This window comes from Choristoneura fumiferana, chromosome 12 (genome assembly GCF_025370935.1).
Source record: "Choristoneura fumiferana chromosome 12, NRCan_CFum_1, whole genome shotgun sequence".
Lineage (NCBI taxonomy): Eukaryota > Metazoa > Arthropoda > Insecta > Lepidoptera > Tortricidae > Choristoneura > Choristoneura fumiferana.
In genome coordinates this window covers 8881316-8901436 of record NC_133483.1, presented here as the reverse complement: position 1 = coordinate 8901436, position 20121 = coordinate 8881316, and the positions used below count along the sequence as shown (strand labels likewise).

At 34.6% G+C, this 20121-nt stretch overlaps 2 protein-coding genes across 4 annotated transcripts in view; one reads left to right on the top strand and one right to left on the bottom strand.

Moving 5' to 3' along the window:
* Window positions 1-2075: 2075 nt before the first annotated feature.
* On the bottom strand, window positions 2076-5541 carry LOC141433252 (uncharacterized). Of its 2 annotated transcripts, none has more exons than XM_074095209.1 (3): window positions 5340-5541; window positions 4345-4468; window positions 2076-3627 (listed from the first exon to the last, which is right to left on the bottom strand). In XM_074095209.1, exons 2-3 carry the CDS (start codon window positions 4441-4443, stop codon window positions 2647-2649), a joined length of 1080 nt encoding a protein of 359 aa, XP_073951310.1. In that variant the 5' UTR covers window positions 4444-4468; window positions 5340-5541; the 3' UTR covers window positions 2076-2646. The 2 variants fall into 2 exon arrangements, with proteins under 2 accessions (XP_073951310.1, XP_073951311.1); XM_074095210.1 differs by lacking the exon at window positions 5340-5541 and adding an exon at window positions 5093-5289.
* A 1385-nt stretch (window positions 5542-6926) lies between these two features.
* The window catches only part of cdi (serine/threonine kinase), a 113581-nt gene continuing 100386 nt past the window's right edge, over window positions 6927-20121 (top strand). For both annotated transcript variants that reach the window (XM_074095205.1, XM_074095203.1), the window contains exon 1: window positions 6927-7712. In XM_074095205.1, coding sequence (XP_073951306.1) covers window positions 7344-7712 — 369 coding nt within the window. In that variant the 5' untranslated portion in view covers window positions 6927-7343. The remainder of the gene's footprint in view (window positions 7713-20121) is intronic.

Sequence of the window (20121 nt, the reverse complement as noted above, 5' to 3'; positions counted from 1 at the left end):
AACTCTACATAAAAATAGCACTAATCAGAATCCATCATGAAATAAAATAAGTATACAATAATATTTTTATCATATCTTTATTTATCTTATTTTACTATATTTATCAGACAAAAACATACTTAACCTATATCGAAAATACAAACTGAAATATAGATGCACAGAAAAAACCAGAAAAATAAGACCAGCGCTGGGAATCGAACCCAGGTCCTCGGCATTCCGTGCCGTGTGCTATACTGCTACACCACCGCTGGACAACGATACAGACACGAATTTCTCCTATGCACCTCATATCTCAGCTTGTGTTGTTTCTTATTTAGCCACTTAAGCAGCGACACTAGCGACATCTATGCCGTAGCCCTCATCGAGAAGCTTTTCGGCACTCCATCGGATCTAACCGCTCACCCGGACAAGAGATATCGTTATTAAGCAATCAAATTAAGATTGTTTTTTTGGAATCTTTTTTGTATTTTTTATTTCAATTCCAAATTTTTTGTTACTTTTGCGGTCATCCCGTAAAACCTATAAGTATCGAAAATACAAACTGAAATATAGATGCACAGAAAAACCAGAAAAATAAGACCAGCGCTGGGAATCGAACCCAGGTCCTCGGCATTCCATGCGTGCGTGCGGTATAGCACACGGCTGTATAGCGAGCGACAGCTGCCACCCAAAGAGTATAAGTACCTATGTAGCTTAGCCGCAGTAGACGGACAGACTTATTTAACTAAAGACGACGTTCGTTTGCCGAAGTACCTAGTTTGAAACAAATTCGGCGACCGCATTAGGTGAACGACGCAGTGTAATTGCCGCTTAAAGCCGTGTAGGTACCTATACATATTTTTGTAACTTTGGCCATATCGATCTCTATGTAGTCGACTGTATTTAAAGGCGAAACGTAGTATAAACCGGCCTAATTTGACCGTTCGTTCGTCTAGTATTTATATGGTCTGAGCCGCGAAGGCGCTGGCGAAATTTTCCGTCATTGGCGAGTAACCTTTAAACCTATCGCATAAGTATGACTTAAAAGGATTAAGGGATGTATTTGTATTTGGCTTTACAAGTTAGTTTTGTGACTGCCGCGTACGATATGCTACACTAGCGACCCGCCCCGGCTTCGCACGGCCAAAATAAAAAAAAACCGGCCAAGTGCGAGTCGGACTTCCGTACCTATACAACATTGGACATTAGCAAAAATGGTAAAAAAACACGTTTGCCGTACGGGAGCCCCCCTTAAATATTTATTATACTTAAATTTATTTATTTATTTTTAAAGTGAATTAAAATTTTAAAATACAAGTTAATATTCTGTGAATATTTCAAGCAACTACCTGTTGCCGTAAAGAGCACCCCTGAAATATTTATTTTATTCCGTTTTTAGTATTTGTTGTTATAGCGGCAACAGAAATACATCATCTGTGAAAATTTCAACTGTCTAACTATCACGGTTCATGAGATACAGCCTAGTGACAAACAGACAGTGGAGTCTTAGTAATAGGGTCCCGTTTTTATTACCCTTTCGGCACAGAACTCTAAAAAGGTCTCTAATCGAGGGCACTTCAATTCACAATTTTGCAGCGCCATTTTCCAAAAACAACTCCCGACCCGCGCGAAGCTGGGGCGCGTCAACGTAAGGTAGTTAAATGCATTTTTTGGTTAGATTTATATTTTTAAATTAGCAATATCTTTTGAATGGAATGTCCGATTTGAATAATTCAAAAAGTAATCTACAGGTAGGTATTGAAACCATCTTGAATATGAAAATATTTATTTGGATAAGGATTCATACAAAGGTATAGATAACATGGTACATATGGTATCGCGAATTTTTTTGTAGATACTGATATATTCTTTAATATTGTAGAACATTTTTTTTGTACTATCATAAATAGTTTCCACAGCGCATGCGATGAAACCTGTTTTATGACAACTTCTTTACACTTTGAAGCACATTATTGAAGTTTTAGTACGGAACTCTAATTTTTTCTGGTAATAAATATTATAGCGTCGTTGCTACTGCAATACCGCGTAACTAGCTTTTTCGATAAGGTATAATTTTGACTGTCACAACAGTACTGTTCTGACATTGAAAATTTTACCGTATGGAAAATGCTAATTTCGCGGTATTGCAGTAGCAACGACGATAGCCTATGGCACTTCGGAATAATTTTGCATTGTAATAGTAAAAGAATTTTTAAAATCGGTCTAGTAGTTTTTGAGTTAATTCGTAACAAACATCCAAAAATCCAAATCTTTCCTCTTTATAATATTAGTATAGAAGTATAGATATGGACCTTGTTTTAAAACACTATTTTAGGTAAAATGGGCAGGGAAGACTGTAATATCACAATATATATAAGAAAAGTAGGTAGCAACATGGTATTAAAATACAACTATATATTATATTGTATTGCATCTTTTTCAAATGGCTTAATGGCTTATGACTTCTTATCGTTATTTAGACGTGCGCACATGACTAATCATAATTCATTTATTGCATTTCATGTTGTACATAAGGTCTTACATTAATTAACAATTCCAAGAACATGAACCCTGCAAGGGCACAGCAAAAATATTGTAGTTATTATGCTTACAGTCTACCTGCAGTCTCTTCTCATTGCCATTTATCACATACCCAATTAATTAGACTTAAACAATATTTGTGTGCAAATATTGGAACATTTTCTTAGCTAAGATAACATCATCTAGATTCTTCCAACCATCTGTTTCGAACACGCCTGGATGTTCTTTTATAAATTTGAAAACCGTACTTTGCAAGTCTGTTAATTTATATCTTTCAGAAATAACCGCCATCTCCATGCAGTTTGTTAAATTAATCTGCTCTGCAATGGCATACTGCACTAAAAAGAAGAGGTTATTTAGTTGGAATTTGCCAGCAATATCCAATAAGTGCAAACAGTCCTGTTTCAGTATATTCTTTATTGTACCAGTATACAAGAACTCCAAAAGCAGTTCCATATCATTATCGTTTATGTCTAAGAAAAGCGAAGACACAGCCTCACTCTTCACCATGTTTCTCAATATCGGGCTATGAGCAGCCAAAATAATTTTATGCACTTGGTACTGCTTTCCACTAGAAGACTGCACTGAGAAATTGCTCTTCTCCTGCTTAGAAAGCAAGTCTCCAAAGTCATGGTTAACCTTAATTTGTTTTATTAGATCCATATTAAAAGGACTGATTGGACTAGTTTTAATTAAAATGGGGATACACAATGTATCAGCCTCAAACTGTTTTAAAGAAAAAAAGAATGTCTTTAAAAGGAATTTTTCATTTGGCTGACTTGACTTGAATACTTGCCATTTGAGTTGATTGGGTAAGTAGGATCTGGATGAGTCATGAGTATTTTTAGAGCTTTCATTTGAATAGCTAATACCAATATTGAAACTCCCTTCTTTCCTTAAGCATACAAATAGGTTAAACAAGCGCTTGTTGCCAGGCCCAAAAGACGTCGTAAAATAGAACCAAAGGTCTGGTTCAGGGCCTGTGTATGTTCCTCCTATATCATATTCACCTTGTCTGCTCAATTTTTCATTGATATCGTAAATACACAGTCCCCTCGCGTCTGTGGTTTGCCGCTTGTGTAGAGTTGATATGTCATCTTTATTCACCTGTTTTATAAAAATAATTATAATTATATGTCTACACCACAAAATAAATTTTAACTCATATCGGAAATGGGATCAATAATCATTTTAAACCACCTTTTCCGGCCACACCATCCACATACCGCACTTTTAAAGAATATTTAAAAAAACCGGTCAAGAGCGTGTCGGACACGCCCAAAATAGGGCTACGGAACCCTATTTCGGGCGTGTCCGACACCATTACGAAAAAATTAAGTAATATTTTTCTAAGGATTTCGTATTTTATACGGAATCTTCCAAGTTTAGGTATATTTTATACTGCTGCTTTTTTAAGAGTAAAACTACTAATAATTCTCAAGCAAACTTCGAAAAAAATCGTCTTAGCAAACCCCTAATGGTTTTAAAAGACCTATCCAACGATACCCCACACTATAAGGTTAGATGAGAAAAAAAAACACCCATTTACGTCTATGGGAGGTAACCCAAAAAAAAATTTTTTTTGTTTTTTTATTGTACCATTTTGTCTGCATAGTTTACATATATATCCATGCTAAATGACAGCTTTCTAGCATTGATAGTCCCTGAGCAAAGCCACGGACGACATACATGGACAGACAGACAGACATGGCGAAACTATAAGGGTTCCGTTTTGCCTTTTTGGCTCCGGAACCCTAAGAAGAGGTATTGTTTCTTCATTGTTGAAACGAATAATTATGGTGCAATGTGTTTAAATATACTTACATCAACACACTGAGAGCCTGAAATCTCCTCTTGTGGCGGTGGTCCACGCCGGGCTGGGAAAGCGTCTAAGAATATCATCTCACCATGAGGACCTAACATCGCAGCAGCTCTTGTATCTTGCTACCTGAGGACATGTTCCAATGTCAATATGTAGCTGCTTATCAATTATCAAATAATAGTTATGAACTATAATAATTATTTTGCTCACCAACACCCTTATAATAGCTACATCTATGCAACAAATGTGTGTTCATGCAGCACCTCCACCTCCACACTGTAAACACTTGTTCATCAATGCACATTTGTTGCATAAACATAGCTATTGTGACCAAAGTAATTCCTGAATAAATAAATCAAATAATGGTAACTCCGCTCTTGTATTTTAGAGCCCGGTAGCCTGATGCTAGATGAGCCTTAGCATCATCTAATTTTTTTATAATTCCAACAAAGCTAGATTACCTACTCAAAGCTTTGCATGCATGGTATGGCTTACAGTGCCCAATCGTACTGTAGCATGAAATGCTTTCATTAGGGCAGTCCACCTTTTATTATAGCAAGACAACCCATGCAAAATTAAAGGTTATCTTTTTGTATTTGCATCTGTAAAATTTATATTATTTGAGTCAAATAATACTATGAAACCAGGTTTATTTTAACATACCTTCTTATGAAAGGTTTTAAAAGAACTTATCCTAATGTAATTAATACAAAGCAAACAAGAGATATAACAATAATTGTGGGCACATACCTACGAAATAATATAGTTCCAAGAAATTTGATTGTTGTGTACAATGATGACTCATGTGGTATATTGCATAATTATGGAAATTCTAATTCTCTTTTAATAATATAGATGACAGTAGATAACTTGTATTATGTAAAAAGCTTTTTGTCATTTGTAAGGCCTAAATCATCTGTCACAACAACTTTAACGTCGTAAATGCAAGTTTGTGTTTTTCTTCGTAGTAGGTGTGTTAAACTTAAGACTAATTTACCTGTAATTGATTCAGATCCAAAATAAATGACCGAAAATATATTGATTATTAACAACTTTAACTAAATAGTGTGTACATGCACCGTAAAGATCGAACTTTAAATACAAATTTAAAGAAATGGTGAAGTCTGAAGCGAAAATATAGCACAGTACAACCGACACCGAACCGACAACAAACCGACAACAAATTTGTTAATGACAGTATTGACTGACAAGTGACAGTGCAGGCATTTTTTTTTTTTTGTATTTTTATGGCCTGGTTACTAGACCTTTAAGCCAAACAGTGCAGGCAGTGCAGTGCTCAGTGTTGCCACCTTGCCCAAAGAAAAAGTCTCTAAAATACAGTAAAAAGGAGCTAGTTTGACAAAAAATACTCTATTATAAGTGGCCAAAAGTGGCGTAGTAGCCCTGCATGCTACAATGAAAGTACTGTAGGTTAAATATTTCTTATTTGAGTTTATCCAAGCTGAGGGCCTACTCTGAAATTCGAAAATCGCAGTTCGTATAGTTCCATCTCTCTCACTCTCGTATTAAATAGTATAAAGTGGGTTGATCAACTTTTTCTCGTTTGTTATTCTGTCCCGTTGTCCAAGAGACAACAGTGACAGAGTTTCTTAAAACACTGTTACGATATATGCTACTACTTAATGTGCTTAGGAGATTGTCCATTAAATAATGGGCTTGTAACTACGACAAAAATGTACGTTCTATGAATTATAACCACAGAAAGCATGGAGAAACTCGTGGTTTAAGGAGCTGTCCAGGGGACGTAACCATGGCAACGCGGTACGGGGAAAAGTTGATCGACGTCTCAGAGGGACGGAAGTCGACACGAACTTCAAATTTCGTAGTAGCCCCGCTGTGTGCCCGGCTCTTTTGAAAAGATAGTAAGGTTTCTTAAAAACTTTTTTGATTAAGTGAAGATTTCTGGAATGCTCAGGGACTATCAATGCTAGAAAGCTGTAATTTTGCAAGAATATGTTTGTAAACTATGCCGACAAAAAATTCAGCTTTAAAGTGCAAATTTTCATTAAAATCGAGCGTCCCCACCCTCTAAAATCTAAACCGGTGGGTGGAAATTTAAAAAAAAATCAGAATGGTAGTAAGTATATCAAACTTTCAAGGAAAACTATAACGGATAAATTAGCTTGAGAATAAAATATACCTAAACTTGGAAGATTCCTTATAAAATACGAAATCCTTAGAAAAAAATATTTCTTATTTTTTTCGTTATGGCTATGGAACCCTATTTTGGGCGTGTCCGACACGCATTTTAAGATATAAATTAGTATGTACTATTAAGAGGTTAAGTTAGGTAGTTTATAGTTAAGTTTTATTTGTGGTTATTTTATCTTAATATGTATGTGTTTTCTCTTTAATAAATTACTTTTAATAAAAAAATGTTAATCCATTTACCGACGTATCCTTAGTGTAGAAATGAATAGCAGTGTTTTACAATACAAGAATCTTTGTGCGCTACACATGCTATAAACAAAAATAGGAACGCATCTTTAAGCTAGTCAGTGCTACCAATATAAATAAATTTCACTGTATATGAGAGCTGCCAACACTGATGTCAGTCATGTGTATGTGTAGTGTAGTAGTTCTAGATCGTAGTAGGTATCGTTCGTATCGTTCGTTGCTTGCTTGCTTTCTTTACTTTGCACCGCGCGTCGTCGACCAAAGAGGACTGTTCAATAAAATTGAAACAAATATTACTGCGAAATATACGAGTTTATAAACAAAGCATTAATTGTAAACCTTAAAAACTTACAATCGTGCCAATAATACGAGGATATGTAGAAATATGTGAAAGTGACAGTCGCATACAATCCGACTCAGTTTTGTGATTATAATGTTATTTTGCATGGTTTCAAATACCGCCAGTTCATAAGTGCCCAAAATGTTACATTTAGGGGTTCTTTCGTGCATCGTCGAGGACACATGATCCGCACTATGTTTGAGGCGGGATAAGCTGTCGTTTGCGCGTTCATCAACATTTATAATGCAACAAGATTGTTTTGCGGACGAGAGCAATAGCAAAAGTCTACGGCGGAGGCCTACGAAGGTCTTGAAGATAGCTGAAAGCTTCACGAATTTGGATGAGACTGCGAAGGCGGGTCGCTTCGTGAGGGGCCCGAACTGGCGGGCCGGGAGGCGCCGCGATGGACTCGAGGGTAGGACCAAGAAGTGCTGTGATGATGAATATTGTGCTAAGGAGTCGATAGTGAGTGATGACAGTGAGAAGGTGGGAGATCGGAGGGTGACTGGCTCTTCATGCACGGCCCTCCGGACTGCTGTGGCTGCCCTGTACCCATTTGATGACTTCAATTTGGAGAAGATTGGCTCTGGATTCTTCTCAGAAGTTTTCAAAGTAAGTGTTCAACTTTTCCCAATATTCTATCCTATTTTCTTCTCCTCATCATTTATTAAGTCTGGTTCATTTTGATTACAAACTTATCAACATGGTTTATAAGTTTTAAATGCGCTTGTGAATCATGAACGATTAGTTTTTTCTCAAAAAAGTCTGTAAAAGTTGACATTATTCTTTACATATCAGAAGGTGAAGTCCATTGTTTATGGTCAGTGAAAAATTAAAAAGTTTAAAAGATTGCAGGCGCGCTAGCTCGACCATAATAAATTAGCGCGCCTGCAACTCATACTCAGCCAGCAATTGCCTACTTCCAGGCCACAACAATAATCTACTATAATCTACAAGATCTGACGAGTAAGGAATGGGATGAACATTCTTGATAAACAAAACAACTAAAATGTAGTAGATGCCCTGAAAATATTGTTTCCACATAGTCAACCTAGTCTGTTTAAAATATTATAGGGACATACAGTTATGGGTAAAGAGAAATGATAATGGGAATAGGAATTCTAGAAAATACACAACAGAAATATTAGTAATATTTCTAAGTAAAAACTGTTCCCTCCAGTAAGATCATTGATACCTATATACAATCAAGGAAAAATTAAATTAAAAAATCCGGCATGTAACATTTTATGTACATTCATTAGATTTTAGACTATGGCCAATTTTTGACTTATGGTATTGTAGTAAAAGTGAAGATATTACAAGTATATAAAAAATATTTACTTTTAACACATTGATGGACACTAGTTTCAATTAAACATTGTTAAGCCTTATATTTCAACACCTATAAGTGTACTGTCCTTCAAGGTGTTAAATTAGCATACACTGAAAAATAAACGGCTTCCTTACAAATAATAATAAGCAGTTTATTACCCTCATGGTAACTATGTATACTTATAGATAGTTCTAGTCAGTTCCATGATTAGGGGGTGTCCATTAATTACGTGAGGTCTTTAAGGGGGGAGGGGGTCAAGTAAAATCTTTCCAAATCTCACTTGGGGAGAGGGGGGGATTTAACAAATATCACATAATTTTTTTTCAACAGAAAACCGTGTAAAATTGTGTCAAAGTAAAGTTTATTAATTTAAGTTGAAATATTTATTATTTATTTTTATCACAGTGATTTTAAAATTTTTGGTAGTCGTAAATAAAATTAATAAATTTTTTTTGTATTTTTCTTTTTTAAATCCAACGGGTTTACAGCCAAAACACATTTCAAAAATCTCACGTGAGATTTGGGGAGGGAGTCAAGGAAAATCTTACGAAATTTCACCAAGGAGGGCGGGGAGTCAAAAAATCCAAAAAAATGTCTCACGTAATTTATGGACGCCCCTTAGCCACAGAACTGTTTTGTCTCATACAAACCACGACAATAACTTGTTTATTAATAATCTCCCTGTGAGTAACAATTACACTGTCCTTGATAATGACCATGGTTAGTTCAATTCATAAAATAACCTGTGTATTTATGAATGATTTAATTTTAATTTATCCTTGTGGGGTATTCTCGGAATTGCTATGTTAATACACACAAACACTACCTGCAATGAAACCTGGAATATTTTCCGGTACCACAAATGACCATTTGAGTGCCAACTGAAATTAAACAAATCTCTTAAAGTAGTGGCTATGAGTCGCCTGGGACTTAAAAAATTTGCCCATCTAGTAAAACTATGGAACTAGGACACATGCCTTACTTAACTTCTTACATTCTTCTCTGTCAGCTTTGCCATTGAAATCTTTGTCTGATCTGCTGCATTGCATGCAATTAATATAGTTTTTTTTTATTATTGTACCTATTCTGCAAGACCACAAGAAAATACAGCCTGCCTTTATCTGCCTGTTATATCTTATTATAAGTTTATAAGTACATAAAAATTAAGAAGGAATGTTAATGATTCACCATTATAAATTTGTGTTTATATAATAAAATCCACATTTATCTATACTTAACCTCTTGTACGCTCAGCGCAAGTCTGCACCAAATTTAAGGCTATCTTTTCCATTTAACTTTTTAACCCCCCATGCAAAAAGAGGGGTGTTATAAGTTTGACCGCAATGTGTGTCTGTATGTCTCTCTCTCTCTCTGTGTGTGTGTGTGTGTGTGTGTGTGTGTGTGTGTGTGTGTCTGTGTGTGTTTTTCTGTCTGTGGCACCGTTGCTCTTAAACGGGTGGACCAATTTGAATGCGATTTTTTTTAAATTGAAAGCAGGTGTTTAAGCGATGGTTCTTAGACATGTTTTATCAAAATCGTTTCAGCCGTTTTTGAGATATTGAACTTTGAAGTGACAATGTCGAGGTTTTCGAACTTTTTGTTGGTTAGGTTATATTTATTATCTTTGAAAATATTTGAAAAAATCCATGCACTATTATGTCTCCACTCATCAATTAATTACAAAAAAAATATGAATTATCAATATGAAGTGCTATGGATGATTTAGATTAAATTAAACACTTTTGATAATGCACTTTTTACTTGTTCTGTTCGACTTTTGGTTTAAAATTTTATGTACCGGGAAATGTGTGTTACAATACAATTGGGATGCACAAAAAAAAATAACCTATAGTTTTTATTTTATTTTTGGGAAGAATAGGATATTTTAAGATACCATTTTCATCGATTTTGAATTTGAATGGGTATTTAATTTTGTATATTTTTTTTACGAAATATGCTGGATGACGTCACAAGGAGACAGCCTCATTCCATTTCCTAGAAAAATTTAGGTTGTACATAACATAATCTGTGGCATTACAATGTGACAGACAATATATACAATACAAGCATGGCTTAGGGTCCTAAATGAACCATGAAAAATAGTTTTATTTATTTCTCTTCTTTTAGCTTCGATTATTCCTGTTTGTTTAATGGTGTGATAGTAAATAAAAAGTTTTGAGATGCAATTTTATACCAAGTCGGTAATTTTTGTCAGTACCAGGGCCATAGAACTCGATTTTCACCAGCTTGTTTCTTTTAAAACCGTGGAAAATATATTTTATAGTTCTCAAATAAAGAGTAAGCTAAGTATATTCATAATTTTGTTTGCAATATTAATAATGTTAAACTTAAAATTAAAACGGGATATAAACAAGCTACAGACCAAAATACTAGGGTTTTTGAGGAAGTGATTATGAGGAAGAGGAAGTTCCAAGCACAAATTTAGAGGATGCGGATGAGGATGAGGATATTTTTTGAGGAAGAGGATGCAGATGAGGATGCGGAAAGAGGATGATATGAAATATATAAATACTAGCAGACCCAACAGTCGCTGTCCTGTATGTACTCACACAAAAATAATGAAAAGAACATTTTCCAGTGGATCAAATTGTGAATCAAAACCATTCTCGAATTCCTCTTAAATTCCTCTTAAATTTTGAGGAAGCGATAGCGGAAGAATTTTTTTTTTTATTTATTAGGATGCGGTAACGGTTGAGGAACTCAAAACTTCTGCATTATGAGGAAGCGGAAGAGGTATCGTCAGCAACCCTACAAAATACACATAAATATGGACCAAAAATGTTGCTTTTTCCATGGCTTGTTTACAAATCATTTCTGTATTTTTTTATACTTTAAATCTGTTTGCATTATAGTTTTGTTTAATTTTGGTTTATTACAGATTTTAGTATTCTGTTTTTTTTTTTTAACTTTACAACATATAAATAAAACATAAATTACTTGTAATGACTTCATTCCATCCCATTGTCTATTCTTTCATTCATTCAATAAGTAAAACCACTGTATAAAATTCGCCAAAAATCTGACAACACTGAAAACATTCTATAGGTAGTGCCACGACAGTTGAAGTGAATGATTACACGCACAGCTACAAAAAGAACTGGTTGCACAAAAGGAGAATGAAAGAAAGAAATAATAAATTTATTTGCCAAAATTCGGCACAGCAAACAAAATTACAATTAAAAATGAATGAGTAGGTAAATGTCAGAATCCTGCTGTCTTTACATAACATCTTATTGTGTCCGGAACTTCATCTTCAACTCTGGTGGCACTACTTATACCTACCGTAGTGAATTAAATTTGAAGTATAGCTAGGCAGCGCCACCTGAAGTATAGGTTGTGCACACAAGATGTAATGACACAGACAGTGACACCAGGATTTTGACATTCACTCATTCATTTCATTCATACTCCTTATGTGCAATCAATTCTTCATGTAACTGTGTGTGTAATCATTCACTTCAACTCTCATGGTACTACCTATATAGGTATTTGCTATCATTAACCCCAGCTTTTTTGCCATTTGTCATTTGCAAAAATACTTACATCTGTGTGACAAAAGATTTGTCACACAATGTTTCTGTTAACACAAGTGATATGAAGAAAGGAATACCTTAACTCTGACATCACTGGTGTTCAGCCCAAACATTCTTATTAACTTAAAAATTGTAGGTGGTAAATATTGACTATGAGTATCTTGAGATATATGATAATAATAAACGTAAACACATTGATATTACTAAGGTGTTTAAAAACCATTGTTCTTATGTTGTACTTTCAAAAAAACTTCTATTTATTTGACTAAAATTATCATGAATTCTATTTTTTTTTATTTGTGTTGTGGCTTAAGAAATGCAAGTATTTTTGATGCAATTTATCATTGTCTGTCATTGTCAGTTACGTACGTACGTAGTCTATAGTACCTGGGCGACCGACCTTTGCTCGGACTAAAACTCGATAACAAGTGTTTTACCAGAGATAAGACCAAGCTAGATCGATTTTTCATCCCCGTAAACCCCTACATACCAAATTTCATCGAAGTCGTTGGAGCCGTTTCCGAGATCCCCGAAAGAATTGCTCGATTAAAGGATATAAAAACAACAGTCGTGTTAGTTACACCATTTATACCTAACTCAAGAACGGCTGGACCAATTTATATTATTTTTGTTTTTTGGATTTGTCTGCGTAAGGAATAGGATAATAAGTATTAAAAACTTTGGAAAATTGTCGAACAATAAAATAAAAGAAAAAACAGTTTTCCATACAAAATGTTCATGGTTTTTCCGTCCGTCGGTCTGTTAAGAGCCTTTATCTCAGGAACGGGTGGAGATATCGAGTTGAAATTAAAACCATAATTACAGAAATCTATAGTCCCTTGAAGCTGTGGAAAAATCAAATTTGTAAGTTAACTTGAAAAAAAAAAAGATGCGGCCGTTTATGTCGCAAAAATCGTATATTTTGACATTCAAAGGAATCAGAATTGGTACGGTATGTAACAAACAGTACCTACTTTTCATTGACCTTAACATATCTTAATATATATAATTCTTCTGTACGTGTGTTTGTCACTTAACTACTTCTAAAAGGCTGGGCCGATTCAGATGAAATTTTGTGTATAAGTTTCAATAGGTTCCTGGATGGTTTGAAAACATAACGGAACCTGGTAGGTGTGGCGCTGCTGTCGGTATGTTATCATATATAATGTATGTAGTGCTGCTTTTCCAGGCAGGACAACGTCTGGCGGGTCAGCTAGTTACGCTATATACATATACATATACACACACACACACACACACACACACACATATATATATATACGTAGGTATCTGCTATTCAATGCAAATTAAATAATGAAGATTATTATTTCTCTGTTGTTAAGAAAGGTTTTTCATACATTTACGTCTTTTTTTATTTTGATACTTACGTCATTCTCTTTGTTAGTGACTGTAATGTCAAAGGCTCAGGGATCATTTTTAATGTTTTGATATTTAACCTTTATGTTAAACAGTTTTGTTTTCTGGCTTGCCTCTTAGTATACCATTTAAACACTATGAAATGAAAATAAAAAATGACTGAATATTTGGCAATACAGAGCCCACTTTCACTCCAGGGCACTCAGCACAACATCTACATGAAGAAATGGACCATCCTGTTCTTAAATAAAGCACAGTAAGCTAAAATACATTAATTAAATGTTACATTACATACATTAAAAAGTAATGTAACATTATTTTATGAAATATAGGCAAAACTACCTGTGCAAATTTGTTCCTGGGGGTAAACTAAAATACAAATTTCAACAAAACCTTGCTTTCCACACTGACATTTTCTGTCTCCGAGGTAAGTATAGTAGGGTTCTATTTCATAGAATAGGTAAAAGGCATGCGAGATATTAATGCTTGCGGAAATTAGGTAGTTACCCAGACCTATTGTTGTCTAAGCAGACTTTATTTCGTATTTATGTTAGCATGTTTAGGAAAACAAGCACCTAAATACTTACGGGCGGAAATAGTTTGGAAGGTCGAACGCATGTTACCTATTGGAGAAAATTTGTTGACTGATGATAGGTCAGCTATTCTCACCCTATGTGAGTTCTATGCTTAGCAAAAATACTGATCAACATTAACATCAAACCTCTGATACTGGATAATGCATATGACAATATACTGGACTTTAATTTACTACTTGAGTTTTAACAATATCAACGCAAAATATTGATGTGATGCGATATTTAAAAATTCTTTAGTACCTATTTTAAGAGCTCTCAGTTTACTTTATGCCGTGATGGGCATAATTACGAATATTATTATACTTAGGTAGGTTTAGGTATAATATTCCATTTAAATTACTTCCCTTATAGCTAGAAAAACATCTGTCATAACTGCAAAATAAGGTCGCTAAGTAACCTCGTCATTTCATGCTTATTCAAAAACTATTATATATGATTGCAAGATTTTGTGTAATAGCTACCAAGTTGTCAAATTTACAAATTAAGGACTTGTATTACCAAACTGTAAAGTTTCTGTTAACGTGTGATGCCGTCTCTGTTTAATCGAACAAAATAAATAAAGGCAGCATCATAAATTATAGGTATGTCACATGAGAACAGGACCCTATCAAAAAGTGTTGGAAAAGACGTACTACGAAGTCGAATCCGCGTTAAAGATTTGAAAAATCTTTCATGCTAAAATTGGTAACTTTCAACTTTTTTGTGCAGGTTCCATATTCATACATTCATACATATGACATGATGGTGAAAAATGATCAATTTTTTTTTTTATGAAAACAAAAATCTTTACAATTGTAAAGAAACCTGAAGGTAGGTATTTCATAACGCGAGAGAATCCGACGTACTTTGAACGATGTTTTATTTATTGCTATTATTGACATTTGTGTGTATCACAAAAAGGTTTTATTTTGACGATAAGAAAGTACTTTGTTTGCCAAGATTTTATTTTCAGTGCAAGCCAAGAGAACAGTGGTTTTCCTGCGGCGGGTTGAAGAGCCTGAATATTCTAGTACTACCTAAAGGTTATATTATAAGTACAAAAATTATTATTATCATTGCCACGGTCCATTTCTCAGTAAAACTAATAATGAACACAACCACTTTGGTATACAAGTAAGTGAGAAGACGACGTAGACTAAACACTTGAATTAATTGAAGCCAAGGCTACAGTCTACAAACTTGGATTATGCTTATTAAATGTTAGTAAACTGAAACCACTAACTTTCCAGACTGTTTTGAAATTTGATTAATTTCCCCCATGTTTTTAATATCCAGCCTTGCCTCAGGGGCAGTGAAAATTAACTTCTGAACGCGTTACCTTATTTCATTATTTCCCTGAAGGCTTTTTACACAAAGGTGTTATTAGAATAGAAGGTTACTGAGGTAATGTTGAAAATGTACTCTACATATCTACTGAAAAATCTATTTCCATCGTATTTTGTCAGATAAGTTTGTATTTATCTTGTTTTCTTAATTAGCTGCAGTAAACTTCAGTAGCTAAGCTTGTTGAGAAAGTAAAATTAATACGAACTTTTCCGACAAAATACGATGGCAAAAAATTATTCACTACATCTGTACTTAAAACCTTAATCAGAAAATAGATATATTATTATTTGTTACTTTTTTGGTTTGTACCGAAATTGTGCCAACAAAACTATTACTCTGGTGTCTATTCATCCGTATTTCCTTCGACAACTTCGATCTTTTTCATCTTTTAGATCATAATAGGTCTAAGTCTGACCCCTAAAGCAATAGATAATAAAAATAAACTGGGCCCGCGTGGGAACTCTACGGCCCATGCTCTCTCATTCTGAGAAGAAGCCTGTGTGCAGCCTGTGGGACGTATAGGCCGAGATAATAATGACAATGATGACTAAAAATAAAACTTTGTTGAACATCAGAGGGGTCTCCCTCCATATAATTATAATATAAATTGTTAACAAGACAAGTAGTAATTAATGACAAGGTCCTAAAATAACAGTTTGAGAAAAATATCCAGAAAGAAAAATACGTGACAGCCTTCTGCGTCAGGGAAATGTGTAAGAATTCACTTCCCTCACCTTAGGAAGTGAATCGTATAGGCAGGACATAACCTTGCGAGCGAAGGTTCGCGACTATGTGAGCGGCTTATAAATCTCATTATTAAACTAACCTTAGTATGCTTGGTGATGTGATGTGAAGCGTAAATGTCTGATGAACGGGAGTTAGGAGGGGTAAACCAAAACTGGAAGGATTATCTGATTTATTACTCATTTTAGGTCCGGTTTTGTTCCGGTCCGTTACGTCTATCACAAGGCTGCATGTTTTGGACCTTAAAAGCTAGAAACTTGAAATAATGTAAAGGTCCCTTATTAATAAAATCGTTTTACTCGATCTTCTTAATTAATAAAGTGGTGAAGAAGCAACCCATGGTGTACGACGTTTATATAGAGGTAATAAAGTTAATACCTCCTCGAAAACAAACCAAAGGCGAGCTTTCTTGTCGCCCTCAGTCGCGTCGCGGACATCACCCACGGCAAACAGGTCAAATAAACCATGAGCAATTATAATCCCAGCGTAGACTTAATTAATCGCACTGACATTTCGCTACACACGTGAACTCCCTCTTAAATAAGGTTTTTGGGTTAATGTTACCTGATATTGAACGACCTTGAAACGAAGGCTCGCATTGCACCTTATCGTTCGTAGTTTAATGCATACATTTGGTAGTTAAATTAACCGAGACACCTCACGTATAAGGATTTAGTTGTTGTCAACTATAACTCTCAGCTTTTGTTTTTACAACGAGATAACAGGTGAACGCTTTTGGGTATTATGATTTGACGTACGCGATAATATTACTTGATTTACAATTCTGGCCCTGTTCCACTTGGCTTACGTAGATGTTTTACGCTTCATAAAATATCGCATACCGCTCATTACGTCTAGATGAACGCATAACGATGCATTAGCATTACTTTGAAAAGAGACTTAGGTACCTGCATGCCTTTACCAGTGCCAAGTTTGGGTCTCTAAATTAAGATAGGAAGCTTAGTAGATAGATATTTTGATTCATTACTACCTACTTCGTTTAGAAGTCTTAGATAAAGTTAGATGTTTGCTCAAAACTACAAGCTTCTTGGGGCTTTTGGAACTTCTTAAGTCTTCCTTAAGTTAAATGAGACTTAGTCAACTGAGATAATTTGACCCTAGAAGAGATTAAAACTGACCTATAAGCAAGTGGGTACATTTAAGGTTTTTAGGTTTTATAGCATGTGGCTCTTTATAGAACTCAAAATTCATCACTTCATTGAACATCATGAATGCTTAGCTCGCATAACATGCGCAGAATTTAACTGTCTTCCATTTGCACGTATTACGTTATCATTAGTATTTTCGTGATATGCTTACTTATGCTACTTGTCAACATTCTTCAATTTAATTACTCTTCCGAATGTTACTCGAGCCTCGTCATTCCTTAGAATACGAATTAATTGACAACAGAAAGAACGGTCTGAAGATTACCATCTCTTCGTAATGGAAATTCTGTGTTTGAATATCTAATTGATACTTTGTCACAACAATGTCTCACGAAATCATCGTCACTTGCGAGAATAAGAAAAATTCCAGTACATTTGCATGTAAATAAGTTTCTGTTATGTACATCACGTACGTTAATGCCCTTATTAACATCCCTTATTAACATCAGAATGTGTATTGCTCTGACTGAGAATTACTTGTTTTGTAAGCTACTAACATAATCATTGTAATTTAGCAGCTGTTACTGTTACTAGTAATTTTCTTAATAGACTTAACTACACCTAGTTTACACATTTTTGAATTGTGATCAAAAATGATTCCTCCAACTTTTACTAAAGCTTGCGATCACATCATGTAAATAAAGCAAATTAAATTAAAGTATTATTAACAAATAGGAGAACGTACATTCTCCATTTATGTTGTTATCATCTCAGTAACAAGACAAAATTGTGCCGTTTAAAATTCTTCTAATAACATTATATTGAAAACAGCATTCTCATGATATTGAATGAACTAAGTGACTGGAGAGAAATGTACCGTATTAGCCTAATGTAAATACACGGCTAGTTTCTCGCGACAGGAATGTTCACTGCAATTTTCTCGCACGTCAAATAAATTACTTCTATGGCAGTAAAATAATACAACTTTATTGAATGTGAATAGCTTGACAGATCCAAAAGAATAGCGCTGAGTGAATGAGTGTATAAATAAACCTATTGGAAAGCAGTAGCAATGATGGAAATCTTGAATCTGGTGAAAGTACGCTATGTTTTTCACGTACCATTCATAGTCTGTACTAGTTACTACAATTTTCCCCATTTCTCCAGCGCGTTCAAAACGCGGAAACTATTACGGCAATCGTTTATATATGTAGATGATTTCTTATCTCCATTAGATTTGTATTCAGGTAGTGCAATGGAGTTATTTAACTGTACTTACGCAGTTGTTACTTGTTATGTTTAATACTGCTTTAGTTACATTTTGTTTTTGTTTCGTGATGATACGCACAGTTTGACCCCAAAATCTAGCGAAATGTTGAGCTAAAGTTTCGTAGTCAAATCAACTTTCCGAGACAAGGGTAAAACCCTTTAAATCCTTCCCCATTTTCCTTGTTTTTCGCTCCATTGAAGAATCAGGATACATCCAATAGAATTTCATTTGTGCCAATTTGTTTATCAAAATGTTTTTCTATAGTCACCTCCTTAATGCGGTCGCACTGGTGGTACTTTCAATTACTTAAATTGATGTGTGCACAGCACTTGGATGCCGTGAAACGACGGAGGGGCCCTTTGGAGCTTTAATTCAATCAACTGATGTGCATGTGCATGCTTCCATACTAACGGTTTCTACAACAACGAGCAAGGTTACTACGAAGTAAACCTTTGACACGGTCTTAAGTTTAAAATTGCGATACGCAAATGTTTTCTGTAAAGAACTCGAATTACAGTCATAGCATAGCCTTGGTATGCAAAATTTATGTAGCGTTGTAAAGCTATGGTCTAAAAAGGATAATAACTTCTTTGAATTCAGTCCAGACATTGTTAATACTTTGTTGCAAAGAAACCTTTTTACTGGCTTCTCGTTTATATTCTTTATGGCGAAGTTTATTTCACTTTCAAAGTTTTTCATAGCTTCTTTGTAAAATCTTCCTTCTCGGTAACTTCGTGGGAAGTTGGAACAATAGATCGTCATTAGCGCCATTAATTACCAATTGCAGCGAGCCATTTTGAAGCGAAATGACATCTAAATTAACTGTTTTTGATCCCATTGCGTCACATGTGTTTCAGTCCTGGTTTGCTCATTAGGTAGGCGGAAAAACATGATACAAGTATATAGTTATATGTACATTTATTTACGTGTATGTATTGCCTTGTACTTTTTGCTTCAACTTTAACTTTAGTAATTGGGAGTTCAAAAAGTTTCCTTGGCAGGTAGCTAAAAATAATATATATTTATATATATATATATTTTCTTGTCACATTGGAACTTTTTCGTTTTGTATTGTTAACTATGATTTAATATGGTCTAACTATTTGGACTCTTCCCAACTACATTGACCTATTTAATTACAAATACACAAATTGTTATAAATTAATTAAAGGAATTTGATACCTATTGCTATTCGGGTAAAGTAATGAGACCGTTAAAAGATCGGTAATCTTACGAATTACATAATTTATGGAACAAAAGCAATTCAATTACGACAAGTTAGCAATGTTTCTAGCATTGCGCTCTGCGTGTTATTTTGTATCTGAAACAAACATTGTAAGTATTATATAAGATGTAATAAAGTTATTCAATACTTACATCACTGTAATGTTTACCAATAAGAAGATTACAAGATTATCGTTGAACAAATAATAGTTTTTAATCATGATTATCTTGAAGCCGCAGACCCGACCGCATACAAAAACTTTGTTTAACATCCCTTCAATTTGTTGCCTCGGTATAAACCACAATTCAAACTTTCTTGCAACTCTGTCCAATTACTTTCCGACCGAAATGGATCGATTGTGACGTGTAACCGAAATTTACATTGCAAACTGAATTGTGGCTAATTTGATAATGTTTATCAGACGCGTCTATCGCTCGGTATGTTGATAATTAATTGGAATGCAAATTTTCTGTGTATGTTTTTGATT

Bases quoted from the DNA above. Each gene is read 5' to 3' on its own strand.
- LOC141433252 (XM_074095209.1), bottom strand. From the start codon at position 4,443: ATGTTAGGTCCTCATGGTGAGATGATATTCTTAGACGCTTTCCCAGCC. The intron at 3,628-4,344 runs GTAAGTATATTT...TTTATAAAACAG, and splicing joins CAGGCTCTCAGTGTGTTGAT to GTGAATAAAGATGACATATC.